The 20,249-nt window shown below is 36.2% G+C and overlaps 1 protein-coding gene across 4 annotated transcripts in view; it reads right to left on the bottom strand.

Moving 5' to 3' along the window:
* Positions 1 to 9,625: 9,625 nt before the first annotated feature.
* Positions 9,626 to 20,249, bottom strand: part of PPP4R2 (protein phosphatase 4 regulatory subunit 2) — a 63,721-nt gene continuing 53,097 nt past the window's right edge. For all 4 annotated transcript variants that reach the window (XM_019626549.1, XM_019626547.1, XM_019626548.1 and 1 more), the window contains 6 exons: positions 16,101 to 16,194; positions 14,488 to 14,525; positions 13,568 to 13,642; positions 13,165 to 13,308; positions 12,179 to 12,468; positions 9,626 to 11,942 (listed from right to left, as the gene is read on the bottom strand). In XM_019626549.1, coding sequence (XP_019482094.1) covers positions 11,623 to 11,942; positions 12,179 to 12,468; positions 13,165 to 13,308; positions 13,568 to 13,642; positions 14,488 to 14,525; positions 16,101 to 16,194 — 961 coding nt within the window. In that variant the 3' untranslated portion in view covers positions 9,626 to 11,622. The remainder of the gene's footprint in view (positions 11,943 to 12,178; positions 12,469 to 13,164; positions 13,309 to 13,567; positions 13,643 to 14,487; positions 14,526 to 16,100; positions 16,195 to 20,249) is intronic.

The raw sequence follows: 20,249 nt of genomic DNA, 5'->3' as shown, positions 1-20,249 counted from the left end.
TAGTGTGACATTTAACACCAGTTTTGTTGTTGGTTTTCTGTCTGTTAGATCTGTCCATCAGTGTCAATGGGGTGTTAAATCCCCGTACCCATGATTGTATTACTATTGACCTCACTATTTATGTCAGTAAATATTTTTTGTATATATTTAAGTGCTCTTATGTTGGGTGCATAAATGTTAAAAATGGTCATATTCTATTGTTGAATTGATCCCTTTATCATTATGTCCCTTTGTCTCGTATTATAGCCTTTGTTTTAAAGTGTGTTTTGTCTCATATAAATATTGCTACCTCAGCTTTTCTTTTGTTTCCATTTGTGTGAAATCTTTTTCCCATCCCTTTACTTTCACTCTGTGTGTGTCTTTCAATCTGAAGTAGTTCTCCTGTAGATAGCATATGTATGGGTCTTGTTTACTTATCCATTCAGGTTCCACATGTCTTTTTTTTTTTTTTTAAGATTTTTATTGAGGAATTGGGGGAAGGGGAACAGACAAGTTGCTGTCCTTTTGTTCTTCAGTCTAGTTGTGGAGGACGTTGCTTCACTGGCCCAAGTTGGCACCATCACTGCGCTCTTCCCGGGCGAGGCAGATCAGTCGCCGGCTTCTGGACAGCCGCTCACGCTGGCTGCTGGCTACACACGGTAGCCCATGGCAACCCACTGCCACAGGGGCTGCAGCCTACACTGTCACCAGCGACTCACAGCAGTCCAGCTCCAGGTTGAGCTATTGTTCAGCATCTTAGCTGTGGAGGGCAGTGTCACTGGCCCTCATATGTGGGATCTGAACCGGGGCCCTCTGGTGTCCTAAGCCAGTTCTTAACCATCGCGCCATGTGGCCGACCCCCGCATGTCTTTTGATTGGAGCGTTTAATCCACTTACATTTAAATTGATTATTGATAGGTAGATAGTTATTGTCATTTCATTATTCATATTTATGTTTCCCCTCCGTCCCCATTCTTCTTAAAGAAGTCCCTTTAACATTTCTTATAATACCAATTCGGTGGTAATGAACTCCTTTAGCTTTTTCGTGTCTGGGAAGCTCTTTATCTTTCAATTTTAAATGATAGCCGTGCTGAGTAGAGTAGCCTTGTTTGTAGGTCCTTGCTTTTCATCACTGAATATTTTGTGCCAATCCATTTTTGCCTGCAAAATTTCCATTCAGAAATCAGCTCACAGTCTTATGGTAGCTCTCTTTTAAGTAACTAGTTGCCTTTCTCTTGCTGCTTTTAGGATTCTTTGTCTCTAACCTTTGGCATTTGAATTATAATGTGTCTTGGCGTGGGTCTCTTTGGATTCATCATTTTTGGTACTCTGTTCTTCCTGGACTTGTATGCCTATTTTCTCTGCCAGGTTAGGGAAGTTTCCATCATTGTTTTTTCAAATAGAGTCTCAATTCCTTGCTTTCTCTGTCTCTGGTACCCCTGTGATGCAAAGGTTATTACGCTTGATGTTGTCCCAGAGGTCTCTTAAACTATCCTCATTAAAAAAAAATTTTTGTTGTTTCAATTAGGTGTTTTCTGCTACCTTCTCTTCCAAATCAGTGATGTGATCTCTGCTTCATGTAGCCTGCTGGTGATACTTTCTTATGCATTCTTCATCTTAGTTATTGTATTCTTCATTTCTGACTTTTTTATGGTTTCTATGTACTTTTTTGTTTTCTATTTCTTTGCTGAAGTTCTCACTGAGTTCATCTATTCTTCCCCTAACTTCGTTGAGCATCCTTATAACTACTGTTTTGAACTCTGCATCTGATAGGTTGTTTGCCTCCATTTAATTAACTAATTAATTTATTTCCACAGTTTTCTTCTGTTCTTTCATTTTGATGCATTTCCTTGTTTCCTCATTTTGGCTGCCTCTCTGTGGTTATTTCTATTATTAGGTAGATGTGCTATGTCTCCTAGTCTTTGCTGGGTGGACTTATCTAGTAGGTGCGCTCTGGGGCCCAGTGGCATAGTCTTCCTGGTCACCTTCATTGGGTGCTCCAGGATTGTTTTGTGTGTCAGTGGTGTGCGACTTCCTGTTATAGCTGAGCCTTGATTGCTATTGGCATGTCAGTGGTTAGGATTTACCCTCACATTGACTGGCTGTGGGGTTTGGCCACGTCCAGTTTAAGGGCTCTTGTGTAGGGGACTTACCCCTCAGAGCAGAATTTGCCCTGGTAGGCTCTGGTGCCTGTTGAGGTTGCTCTTTATGTGTGCCTCTAGAAGAACTAATTGTGTGGTGCTCTGCTGTGGTCTGAGGCCAACTTTCAAGTATTTTGGTTTGCAGCCCCTTTGGAGAGACTCTGGTGCAGGTCCAGGTCACCCTACTGCCTGTAACTAGCTGAGGACTACCTAGTAAAAACTAGTGATCCACAGTTGGGCAGTGTCTGTGCTAATCCAGGAGGTGTGTGGAAGAGGCCATGCTGTAAACCGAGAATAACTACCACCAGTACCAGGCCTGGGGTAGTAGCTCCACAAAATGCTCTCAACAACCCAATGCTGCTGCTGCCTGCCGGATCCCATATAGCTCAGCCACTGATAAAGACTTGTGATTATGTGATACGGCTGAGGCAGGGCCTCATGAAGTCACCAGGGTGGGATGAGTGGTTTCACTAGGTTAATGTAGATTCTGGTTTGGTGCCAGTGTTGAGCCTGAAGCTACTTATCAAGTCTCAGATCACACCAAGGCCAGCCACCAGCTGCCTGGGAACACAGGACCCTGGGTAGTTGTCCCAGAAAAAGTGCAATGTGAGTGAGGCTGTCTGCTCACGGAGAAATTGCCTCTGGCATTGTGCAAGTTGGGTGAGGTGGGGTCACTGAGAGTCACCAGAGTGGAGCAAGAGGAGCTCACTAGGCCAATTCAGATTCAGATTTGGCCATGTGGGGCAGGGTTTAACACAGAAAAGATGGCGCCCTCCTGCTGGCTGCATGGGATTCTTCACAAGAAAAATGGTCACTGTCTCTCCAGTCCTTGCCCTGCAGCCACAAAACTGTCTCTCCCAATATCTCTTATGCTTTCTGAGTCACTGTCCCTCCTCCATAGTCCAGGGTGAGTGCCTGCAAGCAGACAAGTGCTTGCAGGTCCATTAAGAGGGCATCTGAGTTTCTTGCAGCCTTCTGTCCCACCCAGACTGTTGGAATTTCCATTGTTTTTCACAGCCAGCTGTTGTGGGAGCTCCTCTTCCCAGCACCAGTACTCAGAGCTAGGGACCCTCCCTCCTCGGGGTGGTATCACCACAGCCAGGAAGGCTCTCCCAATTCTCAATTGCCAAATGGAGGTGTGGGGCCAGCCTGTTTCGCAGCTCCATCCCTCCTACCAGTCTTGACGTGGCCTCCTCTTCATGTTCTAAAACCTGTTCAGCTAGACTTCAGATGGTTCTCCAGGTTGATTGTTCTATAATTTGGTAGTTTAAATTTTAATGTGGTCACTGGAAGAGGCAAGCACAGCACTTACTCCACCATCTTGGATCCTCCTGTTAACATTTTTTTTTAAAGAATATTTTCAACCCAAGGTTGGTTGAATCCATGGATGTGGAACCCTCAGATACAGAAGGCTGGAAGTACCCATCAAGAGGTGGAACCCTGTTTTCATTGCAGGATCAACTATCACAAGACAAAGAAGTACAGACAACAGAGAAATTTCAAAATTAGGAGATAAAAATGTGAAGCCAGACTTCTGTGACTGGCCTTGTCACAGGATTAAGGTTGTGTCACATTTCAATAGGTCACTTATTTTCTTACTGTGCATAAAATAATGGTGTATCTTCCAATTTTAGATGGCTTGAAATCCAGTATGGGGTTTGCCTGCAGATAATTCCACATCCTCTCCTCCACATCCCCTGGGGAAAGGGTGTCTATTTCATACATTACTTAATTCTCTAAGGGATACTTAAAGTTCAATGGCTTCTTTAGTTTTTCCCCCCAGTGGGGTGTCAGCAGCTGGTTAAATAAATTATGGTTAATCTATACACTGAAATACTCTGTTCAAATGACTAGGGCAGCTTTCTAGGTACTGATGAAATATCACAAAAATATATCAAATAGGGAAGGATAAAAAGGCAAGGTGGATTTCACTATGTAATGTGGATTCACTATTGAAAGGAAAGTCAAGGGACAAGGAGTGAGGTGATGAACACTTTGTGCTTACAACGGTATAGTTTTCTTTGGATAGTAAATTTCTTTTAAAATGCTAATTTTTAACGCATATGCATGTAGTGCTTGCTATAGGCCAGACCCTTTTCTAGTGGTTAATTCTACTAACAGCCCCATGAAGTAAATATCTTATCTTACAGACAGATCATAAAGCCAGCAAATGGCAGAGCTGGGATTCAAACCCAGGAAATCTGGCCCCAGAATCCTTGCTCTCAAGCACTATGCCCCGCTGGTAAGAGTACTTGCCTGGTGGTTGAAGGAAAAGCTGTTAACTGAGGGATCTGGAAGCAAGGGTAGTAAGACAGAAAGTCTGGTATATACTGTTTTGTTCTATTTGATTTTTGGTCAGGTTTTTAAAATAAATGTTAAAAATAGATCATGTACACAAATGTATAGCTGGAAAAACATGGCTGATACAAAAAAGTGTAGCTAGATGGTGAAGTACATGAGAGTGAAACTGAGAACTTGGGTTCCTGATTGATGAACCTTTCTGATGTACCTGAATATATGCAAGTCTAAACACTTGGAGAACATTCAGATACCTGGAATGGCTTCCTTTCTGCTGCGCTCGCCCTAATATATCTTCCAAGACTAGACAGTACCTAAGCATAATGGATAAAAACCATTGGGCTTTGGAGTCAGAGTCCTGATTCTCATTCTGACCTTCCACTTTCAGAGTCCCAAGGCAAGTTGCCTTTCTTCACCTCAAATATCTCATCTATAAAATTGGGATATTAATCACATCAAGTTGATGGAAAGGTTAAATGAGGTAATACATGACATGTGCAAAAAAAAAAAATATGGAGGGCCGGCCGAGTGACTCAGTTGGTTAAAAGCTCACTCAAGAGTGTGAGCTATGAGCAACAGGGTCGCTGGTTTGATTCCCCGCCCAAGCTGAGCTGCTGCTGAGCTGCCAACAGGTGGCAGGATGGCTAACCTAAAAAGAAAAAATGTGGAGCATAAAGTAGGTACTCAATTAGTGCTTGCTATGATTATCCTGGTATTGACTAGGATTGAAACGACTTCGACTTTGATTCCAGTAAAACTGTTGCATTCCCCAGGAACAATACACATTTTCCCCTTCATGTTTCTTGTTAAGAAATGTCAGGCCCTGGACTACACCTAGCTTTATACCCATAATTACTTGGGATGTTCCCAACAATCCTACCAGGCAGATATATTATTTTAGAAAACAAAGCTGAAAGAAATACTGTAACTTACCCGACATGCATCAGTTGAGGATGGTGAAGCTATGATTCAACTCTTATCGTTTCAACTCACCATGTCTCTCTGCCCATTAATGCATCTACCTCCCTGTCATGCTCATCTCTCAAGATTAAGCTGAATCCCACATCTAAGAAGACTTTCCAGACTGTCACAAGTGCACTAATGTGTCTCTCTTGTGCATCTCTTCAAGTCACAAGCCACCGTTAAAAACCTGCATTGCATACTGTTCCCTTAAGGAGACTGAATTCTTCAAAGGTCATAACTCTACTCTTTTAGTACCCAATACATAGTCACTCAATACAAGTTGCCACCTAATAAGAGACAAATATTTTTTTACATCTGTATGTCATGTGTACCTCTCCTTCCTCCATTTGTTGGAATAAATGAAATTTGATAACCATAAATGCATTACATAGAATACAAACTGAACACTCAAACACCTGGAATTCTTTCTGTGCTCTATTAATTTTTAGAGGGAACTATACAATATATTGGAAATTTATCTCTGCCTTCTAAATACACTTTTAATATTCAATACAAAAATATCATAATGACCACAAGGCACTACAAATTCTACTGCATTCTGAATCACCAAATATTAAGATTTAGTAATTTGTGTTACATCCATAACCTGACTTTAAAATAACTGACATATTTGGTGAGCTGCTAATTCCCACAACACACCTCAGTCTATGGAGTTCTCACTTGCATGATCACACTGTGGAAGAGGCATTTTGACAAACCCACATTAGGAACTGCTCGACATTTTCCAATAGAAACATTTCTAAATGCTTAACTACTAAATCACTCATTAGGACTAAATAGGTTTGTGTATAATGGCCTGAAAGTTAGCTGCATTTCTAATAATTTATACAAGAAACTGTATGCTGAATCCCAACCAAATAACTTAATTTTAGGTACCCAGTCAGGTTGAAAGTGGGAGATTGCATGCACATGGGAATTGTCACTATCACCATTCTGTAGCATAAGCAATGAAAACAATAACAAGACAGCCAAATACCACATTATTTATCCTTCAAATTCTCAGCAACTATAAGCTGCTTAAAAGACTTGCAGGCCTACTCAACCGCAGATTTCTTGATGCAACCATTACTGACCAAATATCGTCTCATCATACCACATCTAAAGCAGAACTTGGCAAATTTCAAGACACAATTTCGCACCTATAGAAACACCTGTCCCCTATTAGGTGAGCGTGTGTCACTGTCCCTTTCTGTAGGTCAAGGGTAACTGGTCTTATAGTCACAGGAGTTTTGTTATTTGGATGCACATTTTCTGGTGATTCAGTCTGACTGCACATGGAATTCCTGTCAAGAACATTCAATAGGGTGTGCACTGCTCCCAACTCCACAAACCTAGCAACAAAGAAAGGCCTCAGAGATGACCTCAGCACCCTTGAAGTGGGCAGAAAGTAGTCGCACGATTGGTAAAACTTAGGAATCCAAAGTGGACTGTGTGGACAGTATCCACAAAGACCACTTGATTTAGACTGTTAACATTTGACAAGCACAGGGCTACTTGTGAGGTATAAAAATGAATAAACCACTGTTCTGCAGACTAGGACACAGGGAATTGCTGACATTTGTCTTTGTCATTATTTTAAAATTTTATTATTTTCAGGTGTACAAAACAGTGCAAGTTATCCTTTTCATCCCTCACAAAGTGACAACCCCCCCTCCCATCCACTGCTCTCCCACCCCTGATATCATACATATTACAATTCCATTGACTCCATTCCCACACTATACTCCACATCCCATGACTATATATGTATTATAGTTTATGTCATTATTTTTAAGAAATTGCCTTTGGGAAGAAAAACCTTGAAAGTTTACAAATAAATCCAAAGACCAGAAACTCTAATGCTTAATTTTAAACTAGAAAGTCTGTTCTAAAACTGTCATAACACAAGGGAACAGTATACTCTTCATTCTACATAGGCAAGTAGCTAGATTGCACACCTTACGCCTAGTCTGTGGAAGAATCAATCTTCCAATCATTAACCCAAACCTCTGTACTAACTATATCATTTAATAAATAAACTGGGGATAAGTTAGAGATTAAATACGAGAAATGGACATTAAAAAATATTTTAATTCAGAAACATGATTAGTACTATCTTCTGACTTCAGAGCCAAGGATGTTACACTATCTACTGTTACCTACTCTGCAATTAGGTATAAAGAAACGAAAATCCAGAATTGAAAACAGAATTCATCTTGTCAACTTAGGGCAATTCTACACTTCATAGCATGTAGTTGTCTGAAAGTGAGACTTCTAAATATTATAGATCTGTGCAAATTTAGTGCCAAATTGTGCCAAGAGAAATTTTTACATGGTGTATAATTTGTCAGATATCAGGTTTGAGCTGCTCAGCAAAGAACAACCATCCATTCAACTCAGATGCACCCTCTCTGCAAAAATACCGTTATCACATAAGAAACAGAGCTGTAATAAAATAAGGCATTAACCTTTCCTCCCTATAGATTAGAAAATGCTTGTGGATCCTGAACCACCTAAGATGAGTGGGGTGGGTGAAGTGGTGTGTGTGAACTATTATAGCACATAAAATAATTCCACGCATCAAGATATTCTTCTAATTTATATTTTATTGCATTATGAAAATAATACATTTATTTGGCAAAGTAATCTAGGCTCCAAGTTGAAATAAAAGAATATTCTGAAAGAAGTGTACTGATTTTTTAATGTGAAATATTAAATATGTATTCTCACCAATACATCCTAGCATTCTTATTAGGCCAATAATCCAGTAACCCTAATTATAATAATTGCAAAAGAAATTACAAGGTGTTTTTTGCATTCATTCATTTTATGACTAGCACAAATCTCAAGAGAACTGAGCTTCATTTAATCAAAACCAATGCATTTAAGAAACTCCTGTTCAGAAGACAATTTGAAACATTCCTCCAAATTTTTATTTCCTTTGGTTCTACAAGTTGCATTTTCATCCTTACCACAAGTTACATTTCTCATAATCAAATACTGTAGCAGCTTTAGATTCTGCCCAAGTACCTTTATAAGTAAACTAGTATATTACATTTAAATTATTTGAAAAATTGCTGATTTTACAAATGTGAAAATGCATAATTACATGCCTATCTACACTGGCCTTCCATGTTTTAATAGGTCACACCTTCTGGCACAGGGTTTCAGGAATGCCTTTCCAAGCAAAAGGGATATAGCACTCTGATAGGCAATTTCACTGCTCTGTTCATACTTCTGACAGGTGTAGTTAGAAGAAACCCTAACCGAATTAGTTAAATTTATCTAATAGTCAACATTGAAAACATTACAATTTCCATTAATTTCTGTTCTGCTACATTTCCAGAACTGAAAACACACAATGTGATATATAGATGATATATTACAGATTTTTACACCTGAAACCTATGTAACCTTACTAACAAATGTCACCCCAATTAACTTAAAAAAAAAAGATATTTTAAAAAATGTTATATGATGGTTTTACTTTTTAAAAGGAAAAGTTCTAAAAAATGTATTATATAAATATTCTCATCTTCCTGACCAACACTTCAAATTCTTTTTGTGTGTTGGGTTCAGGGGCTAGAGTCTAACAGGTAATCAATCAATCTGCTCAAGGCCAAAAAAAAAAAAATATTTTTAATCACTGAGGTCTTGATCTTCAGATCTTTTAATATGACTTTGCTGATGTGTGTTAAGAAATTGTGCCTAAAATAGGCCTTTTAAAAATCAACATCTGAATCAGTTACTATTAGAACTGACATTTGCCTGAAACAAAGTCTGTGTAAGTTCACCTATGCATACTTGCAGAAATTTACTTCTAAATGGGCATCAGTATCTTAAATCAGCTGAACAAGGTTCCCCAGTTTAACTACAGAAGTATTCCACCGATCCTCAGATATTTCATGAGCATTCTACAATTATCTGTATAAACAGCAACAAGTTTGATCTATGATCAACATATGAATATCTAATAAATATTAAAACTATTAAACTATAGATTAAAATGCAGATCTCTCATAGAATTAAGTGATAGCATTTTGGTACATTCACCATTATTGTACTTTATTTAATAAAGATATACATTTGCCCTTGCAAAAATAACAATTGCAAGTTTACAAATAAAACCACAGACCTCAAAGTCATGATGCTACAACTTCTACTTATAAGCAACAAAAGTAAATCTATTTCCTTACAAATGGTCCATGGCACAATTAAAATAAAAATATCAAAAGGTCAGAGGATCTTAAAAGAACAGGTTTATTGACAACTTCATAAATATTCTAAAGGAAATTTCAAGATTTCTTAACTTAAAATGTTTACAATCTGTTCTCACTGGCAAAATATCCCTCAACAAAATAAAGTAACAGGTCACTAAAAATGAATGTCACATTTAAAATTTGCTTCATTTTAACAATTTTGTAAAAATTTAAAAAAATCTTACAGTATGTGATTTTTCTCCCCTCTTGGGTAGAGTAAATGTTTTTATTTCAACTAGTAGACATATTCATAAATATATCATCTAGCTGCTGTGAACCTGACAGTCAAGTCAGTCAGTAGTATATTACCCTGCAAACAAACGGAGCCAAATCATTTTGGTATTTTCAGTCATAGCAACTTAAATAGTCAAAATGCAAAACTTGTGGTTGCCACCCAAATCACCCAAAAGCATATGATACAGTGTCAAAAACTGTTTGGAGTTTTATAAGTTCATGTGTACTTCAGGTATCTGAAACTAAAAAAGGGATTCTTTTATATTTTGATAAAAATGTACTCGAATATTTCATAACATTGGTATTTATTGCTTTATATGAATACTGTATTGAAAGCCCAAGCATTCAGTTTACACACAGAAATTATACAGTTATATACCGCGTCACAAAGGCAGTGAACACATTACATTCTACAAAACCTACTTTACAGAAATTTAAAAATTCTAAATATCAAAAGGTACAGCTGAAGAAAACAGGTATAAATTTGGCAGCCAGTAATTATGATAGGGAAGTTGCAGTTTGCATGACTTTTTATATGTGAATTTGAAAATATTGAATTTAGAGTAATCATTGTGCTTTGTGTTGATCTGAAAAATATAACACTGGCTGCCGAAGAAGCATGTTCAAAAATATTTAATTCACTTCAAAATGTCATACAAATTATGGTGGTTTCTATGCACCCCTAAATTTTCAGTCACTTAGCTCCAGTACATTACTAAAGTAATATATTAATTCTTCCAGTACAGTGGGTGTTTCATATCATTGACATTTGCATACTCTAGAATAATTTAGAAAGAAATGTGTAATATTCACAATGTTCAGAAAGGCAAGCAAAAAGATTAAGGAACCTAACAGATTCTTCAGAGATGTTCTCATGTCAGCTTTACCAGCATTCATTCTACAAAACAGTAAACTAATGTTTGAACACAATTTCCAAGAAAAAGCACATTTTCTCATAAATAATGAAGTCTTTTTCTCAGGCACCTCAGAAGTATACAAAAGAATTTTAATTTGAACAGATCTCTCGGAATGTATTTAACCTGGTATTTCAACAGATAAGATTTTCAGGGTTTCACAAGGGTCAGATTTTATTTGAATTACTCAAAAGAGAAACTGTCTTCTGAAAGAGGTGAACTTAATCATTACCAATAGAAAAACTATCCACTGTAGTATTCATCTCTTATAGAAACAGAAAAATATAACATTTTCCCCTTTAGAATAGTGTATGTGTGTGTGTGTGTGTGTGTGTGTGTGTGTGTGTGTGTGTGTGTATGACTTAAAGTTCCATTGTACATAGTCAAATAATAAAATCTGGAAATCAGCATGAAACCCTAAAATTCACATGTTAAAATGCTGAAACTATGACCAAAATGTGAAAACTGCTAGAGCTGTCAGAGACAAGACAGAATGCTTTCTTGCATATAAACTAAATAATCTCCAAAAGGTTTTCAAAATTATAATTATTACTTTCCAGTTTAAAAACTTTAATTCTAAATTAAAAAAAAAAGAAAATCTATACACAAACCACTGATTTGACCAAACCAAAAAAAGTCAGCGGTAAGCAGGACCCAGAGGAGCTGATACTCAGTTCTTACATGTACAACTCTTTCAGGATTTATCCCACAAAGTACATTATTTTACAACCTGCTTCTCTTGTAAAACTAAAGGTCCACTTTATTACATAAAAGTTTTATACAGTGTAAAACCAGAACTGTATGTAAAATACCCATCTAAATGTTTCTAAATAGTTAGTCTTGTTCCATTGGTTCATCTGTGACTTCTGGGGCTTTGTGGTCATTTTCCCTGGGGGATTCTGAGAGAATCTCTCCAGTTTTACTGGAATTGGATCTTACTATTCCTTCTGTTTCACCGCACTCAGAACCACTACTTACAGGGCCTCGATTTTCACTATCTTCAGAATGTAAATCTTTTTCTGATTGAGTCAGATGAGATTCCTCCATTTGACTATTTTCCTCAGAAGTCTCTTCATTCACAGTCAAGGCATCATCAGATTCTTTTTCTTGATTTTTTCTTTCTGGGATCATTGCTCCTGATGTCATAAAAGACTCTAAAAAAAGCAAATGTTGTAGTTAAATTTTATTTTCAAAATACCTCCACAGTTAAGTTTCATGAATTGTGATATTCACCTCCCCTGAAACTCAGCAGCAATTATATAAATGCGGGAGAAAAGCCCAACATCAACATTATAAGGAGCTCCATTATGTTAAATTCTTTCACACAAAAATGAAGGGCAAAATTTGAGCATCTCCTCACTCCACCCTGTTACAGATGGTCTCTAAATACCTTCTTCCTCCTCCTCCTCCTCCTCTTCTTCCTCTTCTGAACAGTGCTGCCTGGTACAACTACTTTCTTTGTCTTTATCCTGAGATGAAGATGATGCTTCTGTTTCTTCTACCATAACTGAAGAAATTTCAGTGGAAGATGTCTGACTGGCTGTCTCCCTGACTTCACTTTCTTTGTCAAACCGAAGTCTTTTCACCTCACGCCCTTCAGTTTCCACAGCATCTTCACCTGGATGTTTATTTTTTATAGGGCTCATTGAGGAACCTTCCGATTCAGATGTCAGAGATTCACTGTAAATGTTTTTTTAAAGCATCATTAATAAGATTGTTTTCTTCATCTTCTACATTCTCATTTTTAAGGTCTAATAATTTTTTAATTGTATTTCAGTGTCAAAGTTAAATTATAACATCTGGGCAAAGAAAACACAAGAGAAAAATTTCAAGGGAAACTAAACTGTTTAATGATTATTTCCCACAAAGATCTAGTCAACAAGTTATATGACCTTTCTGTTCACTTCTCCAGTAAGTTAAATGTCCTCCTGGAATAAAACTACAAGTCTTCTTACATGGACATAGCTCTTTAAATCCTTTCACTCATTTGGTCTTCTTTCCCTTAATGTGATACAGAAATTTTAAGATGGGGTATATATGTTTTTTTATGATCTACAATAAGAAATTATTCACAAATTTCAACTCATTTACAAATATCTTTAGTAACTGTCAAAAACAAGAAATAAAATGCATCATGACCACTTTGCTGTCTTAAGATCCTATTTTATAGAAGACCTCCCCAAATTATCAGTTTTAAGCCTTTTCTATACCCATCTTCAGCATGTGCTAACACTGCAAACAGAAGCATAACCTCATGTTCTATCCCTCAAAACAATAGTAAACTGTAAATAGTAAACAATGAATGCTGAAAACCATCAATAAATATTAACGTTTCATAAAAACTTTTTTGTTTTTAAATATAAATCACATACAAACCTGTGGTTTTTGTCCTCACTTTGCTGTGAGTTTGACTCTTTGCCATCTGTACTCTCAGGCAAGCCATTTGTTGTCATGGGGACTGACAAAGAAACCTTTGGTCGATTAAGTGGCCTAGGTGTTCCAGGCCCATTTATATTAGACCTATGGTAAGATACATGAGCATTATTTTCCCATTTTTTAAAAAGTCATCCCTCCCAAGGTTTGTTTAAATGAATACCTCACAGAAGAATTTGCTGTAATTTAGACTTTCAGATCCAAAGGTTACCAATTAACAAATTCTGTTTAGTATATCCTATTATCCTCCATAAATAAAATGACCAATTTAAAAAAATATATACAGAACCTGCTACCAAAATTAGGAAAATGTACATCTTTGAATATTAAAAGTCAAGAATCTTACCTCTCAGTATAACTTGGTGAATTTCCAGGAAACATAACACCATTCATTCGATTTAAACTATTAGAATTGTTTTTTCTATGAAAAAAAAGTTAGGGAGGACTTAGTTCTTTAATTTTGACAAAAATCATAGGTCTATAAGATCTTTTGTGAGATCTTACTGTCAAACAAAAAGACTTCTGTGAGAAATACCAATTATGGAATAATCTTACTGTCTTAACAAAACAGGTATATTCTTGAAAAAATACTTTTAAAACATTCAGTTTTTGTCTATGAAATCTGAGATATTTTAACCTTAAACCAATGTTTCTCTAATGGGAGCAACATCCTCCTCAAACCCCATACCCTACCCCCACACCCTGTATTCCAGGACACATCTGAAGATATTTTGGAGGAAAAGAGGGACACTACTGGCAACTAGTGGGTAGAGGTCAGGGACACCGCTAAACCTCCTACAATTTCTAGGATGTCCTCTCATAACAAAATGTTAATAGAACTAAGGACTGTGTCCTTAACTGACATCTTAATTTGCTATATACATCTTGACAACTGTAGACAGTTTTCCATCATGAAGAGGAATGTCATCAAGTAGCTATTCCAAACCTAGGAGTTATGCCCTAGAGATGCCCTGGAAAGGTATCTAGGATGGGATCTCAGGACCCTGAATGCCATGACAATACATAAACCCAACAATGTTAAGATTACATTAAATCATGAATCCTTTAATCCAAACCCCTTTAATGGAAAAACACACAAGTAATGTTATTGGAAATGTTCTATTTTGGAAACTGGGTAGTAGATTCCCAAGTATTTATAAATGTTATCAGGCATAATCACATATAAAATAAATGTTACCTATTTTAAACTAATATATTAGAAATATAATTAGAATATATTAGAAATAGAAAAATATCTATACTTACTCTGAAGAAGGATAAACACAGCTAACAACCATCACATTCTGCAATAACAAAAATTGGTATTTAATAAGAGAAAAGTACTGCAACATAAAATTTAATCATTTTTTAATTTCTCAAATTCATCCTGGTAGGTTAAGTTTCCATTTATTCTGACTTTACTAATAAATGTTTAAAAATAAAAACTTATAATCAAACAACAAAAATTAAAATAATAACAAAAGACCAAAATCTAATATCCTAGTGCATTTATTTTTTTCCCAGTCTTCTTTTTTTTATTCTATTTTAGTTACTTTGGGGCCCTAACATTATATATTGTATGTAATAGAACAGAACCGTGCTCTCCTTATTTTAGATAGAATCACCCCAAGATATTTAGATATTGAAGCACTTAGGCTAAGTATAATGAATTTCCTTATAAAGCAGTACCAATCCAAACAAAGCTTGATGTGCAGTATCATATACCCTAAAGAAGGAAACTCAAATCTTTTTTATCTAAATCTTCTTGGTAATAACTTTATTAACATTAATAGTCAATATTCATTGAAAATTTACTATGAACCAGAGTAAATACTTTACATTTAATCCTCCTCACAGCCCTAATATTATCCACATTTTACAGACAAGAAAATTGAGGCTTATGTTAAGTAACCAGTATAGGGTTACTAAACTTACTGTAGCCCTGATTTGAATGCAGGGCCACCCCTGGTATGATTACTGTTAACACTGTCTGTTTCTCCAAAGATTGCCAAAATGTAATTATTAAAAGTCCCTGAGTGGAAAAATCATATTGATAAACCATCTCAATTTCCCCCAGTTTTATTATACTGAGGGCATGCAAACTCAACACAACATATTAATTCAGTAAGGTCCTATGATCTATTGTGAGTCACTAAGTAATGATTTTGGATTCTTGCTCCAAATATAAAGTAAACTGAATTTGAATTATAACCTTAAAATAAACACTGGACTATGTTATAGGGTAAATCACCAAGTGAAGAAATTTGCAACCCACTGGTCCCATCTAGGTCCCAACGGGGCTCCTTCATTTGTTCTTCACACTAGACAAGTCAATTTACTTTCCCTTCTCTCAAACACTTGATGTCTTTCTTCATCACGTTGTTGTTTCCATTGTCCAAAATGCCCTTCCCTCATTACTAACATCCCCTCACTCACAGAAAACCAGATTTCATTCTTGAATCTGTCCTTTACCTTCATCAATATCTAATTTAAATGCTTTGTTTTTCCAAAGTTGTGTACCTCAGAATTTCAGAACTGAAATAAATGAATTCCATGGGATAACAAGTTTGCAAAACACTCTATTGAAGTTAAATATTATAGAACTTTGCAGGACATTTAATATGCACATAGTATGAATATCCAAGAGATAATGCTAAGCTGCTTTCCCCAAACTTAATCCATCACAAGACCTCCCCCTGCTCCCTTTATATAAATCTCTCTCTGAAACTTTGACCAGAATTCAGACAACAATTTGGGAAAAACTTCAGGTAGGCTGAGAAACTTATTTCAAGAAAAGGTGCCTAAAACAGATCTTACTCAATGTTCTTCTCTGAAATCTACAGTGCTAATTAATATAATTCCAATAATAAAATAAATACCTTCTCTACTCCTCTAAGAAATTTGTCTGTTCCTGTGTAGTTTCTCCTTGGATCTGTTAGCAATTCACATAGTCGCTGAATAGTAAAAGGGATACTGCAAAAAAATATAATTTTACAGTTTGAGGTCATTAATTATCAAAAGAATTAGGAACATTATTACTCTCAATATTTAAAGATGTACCTAGTCACCCATGTGTTAAGCTACAAAAGAAAATGCTGCAATAGGGGTATGAATGGATGAGTTTCTTAGAAACAGGCAAGACAACAGACACACTTGTCTTTTTATTTAACAAGAAAACAATTTTCCCTTTTTTGCCTTAAAAAAGCAACAAAAAAAAGAACATCCAAAATTAACAGAAAGCTTCAAAACAGAAAAATTTTAACATTATGAATTCTGATAATTCAATTTTAAGTTTACAAGAGAAGTGACACAACTAATAATCAAGTTAGTTTATTTTAATACAGAAACTTTTCCTCAAGCCTTCTTTCGCACAAAGATTTCTTTCAAGTGTTCAAATAAAACTACAAACGTTATCAGATAAAATAAGACAAATGATTTCAATGAAAAAGTACTATAAATATGGTTCTGCTCCATAATTATAACTGTATATACAATGTACACATTTCATCAAACTTAAAGGAAATACCAACATACTCAATATTTTGGTAAATGCCTTACTGTTAACTTTACCAAACACCTCAACCATAAATAAATTTTCACTTGATTAAAACAAATACAAAACGGGCTGGTTAAGTGGCACATTGGTTAAGAGCTGGCTTGGGGCACTAGCTCTGAGCAGCAGAGCCCCGGTTCAGTTCCCACATGGGCCAGTGACGCTGTGCCCTCTACAGCTAAGATGGTGAACAACAGCTCAACCTGGAGCTGGGCTGCTGTGAGGCTGCAGTGGGCTGCCATAAGCTACCGTGAGTGGCTGTCCCGTGGCCGGCGACTGATCTCCTTACCCGGGAAGAGCGCAATGATAATACCAACATGGGCCAATGAAGCGACATCCTCCACAACTAGACTGAAGAACAAAAGGACAGCAACTTGTCTGTTCCCCTCCCCTAATTCCCCAATAAAATCTTAAAAAAAAAAAAACAAAAAAACCCCCCACAAATACAAAACTGACATAAGTGGGAACTATAATAATTTGATAAATATAAAAGTTTTGATCTGACGTACTATTAGCATTCCTCAGAAATACAATTTGAACAGCAAATATGAGCATTAGATATGACAAATGCAGCTAAGGAATACAAAATAAAGACTTCAGTATTTGCCATACAAATCTATTTCTTCTTATAAAGAAAATTACAAAGCCTCAAATTAACAGTTAACATTCAAACAGTTCTTTATTGTTTATAGGCATTTTGACACAATACTCTCTCCCCCCTGCCCCAAGGTAAAGCAGCTAGTGAGTAATAGTGCCAGGATTCAAACCCAGTTTCTATAACTTTAAATCCCATGTCCTACTTTCCACTATATCACACATACAGTACTTAAAATCGTAAGTTTATTTTCTGATTGGACAAACTACATTTAGTTCTCATATTGTTAGCATCAATACTATTCTTGGGCTGGCCGAGTGGCGTGTTGGTTAAGAACTGGCTTGGGACGCCAGAGGGCCCCAGTTTGGATACCACATATGAGGGCCAGTGACACTGCCCTCTACAGCTAAGATGCTCAACAACAGCTCAACCTGGAGATGGGTTGCCATGAGTCGCCGGTGATGGCGAAGTCTGCAGCCTCTGCTGCAGTGGGTTGCCATGGGCTACCGTGTGTAGCCAGCAGCCAGCGTGAGCGGGCAGCAGCTGCAGTGAGCAGCCTTCCGGAAGCTGGCAACTGATCTGTCTTGCCCTGGAAGAGCGCAATGATGGTGCCAACTTGGGCCAGTGAAGCAANGGTGCCAACTTGGGCCAGTGAAGCAATGTCCTCCACAACTAGACTGAAGAACAAAAAGACAGCAACTTGTCTGTTCCCCTTTCCCCAATTCCCCAATAAAAATCTTAAAAAAAAAAATACTATTCTTACATTCTTAGAAAGTCAGCATAAGATTTACAACAAATTTTGAAAATGTATAAATGTTATTCATATGAAAATGAATATTTTAGCTATCTGAAAAGACAAGAACCAATCTTTTCTCAAGTAGCATCAAACCTAAAGTCAGAAAACTATCATTGTGCCAAAAAACTGGGCACTAAGTAACTAAAAGATGAACTGTTCCAGGCATCACAAATATTCAGAAGCAGCCAGAAATAAAGAACTTCTTTGGTATTCATCATGACTGCTATAGGCAATTTCTTAGGGTTTCTGAAAAATAATACTCTTTTCCTTGCTTTTGAAACTCTGTTCAGCATGAAATACACTGTCAAAACTAAGACTCTTTAAAATGGAAAAAAAGCACAAAGCACACCAACATTATGAGTAAGCTTATAAATCTGTTTTGTTCATTCTTATAAAGACAACACATAATCGGAAACATATAGTTAATACACAAAACTGTAACGCCATAAAAAAATTTTTAAGCATTTCTTCAAGCTACATATATAATAAACAATATAAGTTTCCAAATTGTCTCTTCTCATAATTGAAAGATTCTAAAGGGCAGGATTTCTTTACATGTTATGCTCAATATATAATTTATTCATATACATATATATCTTAAAAGCACTACATGATTTCAGAGTGGTATACCTGAACCTTAGCCCCCTTTTTATTTCACTACTCTCCACACCTTAAACACATACACACAGACACACACACACATATTATTAATATATGTATATTATCCACATATATTATTTCATTAATATCGCATAGTGATACTGTAATTGTTTATATATTATTCAAAATTAAACAAAATAGCACCCAATGTTAAGAATATTAAAAAAGTACTTAACTGACAAATACTTAAACAGATGTCTAGCTATATCTTTTTCTTCAACTAAATTAAATTTCTTTCACACACCAAAAGCCAATATTTTCTTTTAAATTAAAATAAGCTTTAAAGGATCAGTGTCTTTAAACTTCCTGTTTAACAATGTTTACATTAACACTTGGCTAATTTTCTTTAGGAAGGTAAGTAAAACTGTAGTCAAATATTAACTATTTATGTTGGTGAATATCAATACTGCTTTTAGAGAAAAAATGCATTATGTCAGCAATAGTAGCCTATGATAAAATGAATTTACATTCTAAGACACTTTAAGAAGCTTTTATTTCTAAAGTCATTTTACCAAGTGTCCAATAGATGGCACTTATATGTTGTAACACTTCCCTTTCTCACTTGAACAGCCTAATTTATTTACTTGTAAATAACAGTATCCACTGGAAATTTCAATATTATCATTTTGAAAATAGCACTGAAAGGTCTCTTTACATACAAATAGTGCTTTCAAATAAATATGAAAGCCTACTATAGGCTAGAAATACTTAACAGTCAAGTAGATAGGCATGTAAATATTTACAATAATAAATGGCACTAAAATTATGTACACAGTGTTATGAGGATAGAATAAAATGTATGCTAGGAAAACAAGCATGAACCTGGGAACATTTAACTTGAGGTACGTCTTTAAAAGGAGGCTTAAGAATAATCCAGATAAATCCCAAATGAATGTGTGGTACAACTATGTGAAAGGTTTGCTTGTGTCATTAGACATAGTGCACAGTTTTTTTCTATCTCCTGAAAATATTAAGGCTCTTCCCAATAAAAATCACTAACTAAATTAAGACACATGTGCTAAGAAGAAAAAAGAGCAAAAAAGTACACTACTTACTTTCAATGAAAAATACAAACCAGAATCCCTAAATTTGGGGTAATGGAGAAAGGATGTTTATTAGCAAAGGTATACTATAAAATAAATAACTTAGTAGAAAAATATTTTGGGTTATTTTAAATAAAATGCATTCAGTTTGATTTGCAATATATTACCTTTTTTGGCCCACATTGTAAGACGAAAAACTAAGAGTATTTAAGGAACAGAAAAAAATCTTTTTAAAAAATATGTATATACTGGGCCAGCTGAGTGGCGCGATGGTTAAGAACTGGCTTGGGACGCCAGAGGGTCCCGGTTCGGATCCCACATATGAGGGCCAGTGACACTGCCCTCCACAGCTAAGATGCTGAACAACAGCTCAACCTGGAG

Source organism: Hipposideros armiger, unplaced genomic scaffold (assembly GCF_001890085.2).
Source record: "Hipposideros armiger isolate ML-2016 unplaced genomic scaffold, ASM189008v1 scaffold_683, whole genome shotgun sequence".
NCBI lineage: Eukaryota > Metazoa > Chordata > Mammalia > Chiroptera > Hipposideridae > Hipposideros > Hipposideros armiger.
Note: the sequence above shows the minus strand (reverse complement) of the source record. Positions and strands in the feature narration are given on the sequence as shown.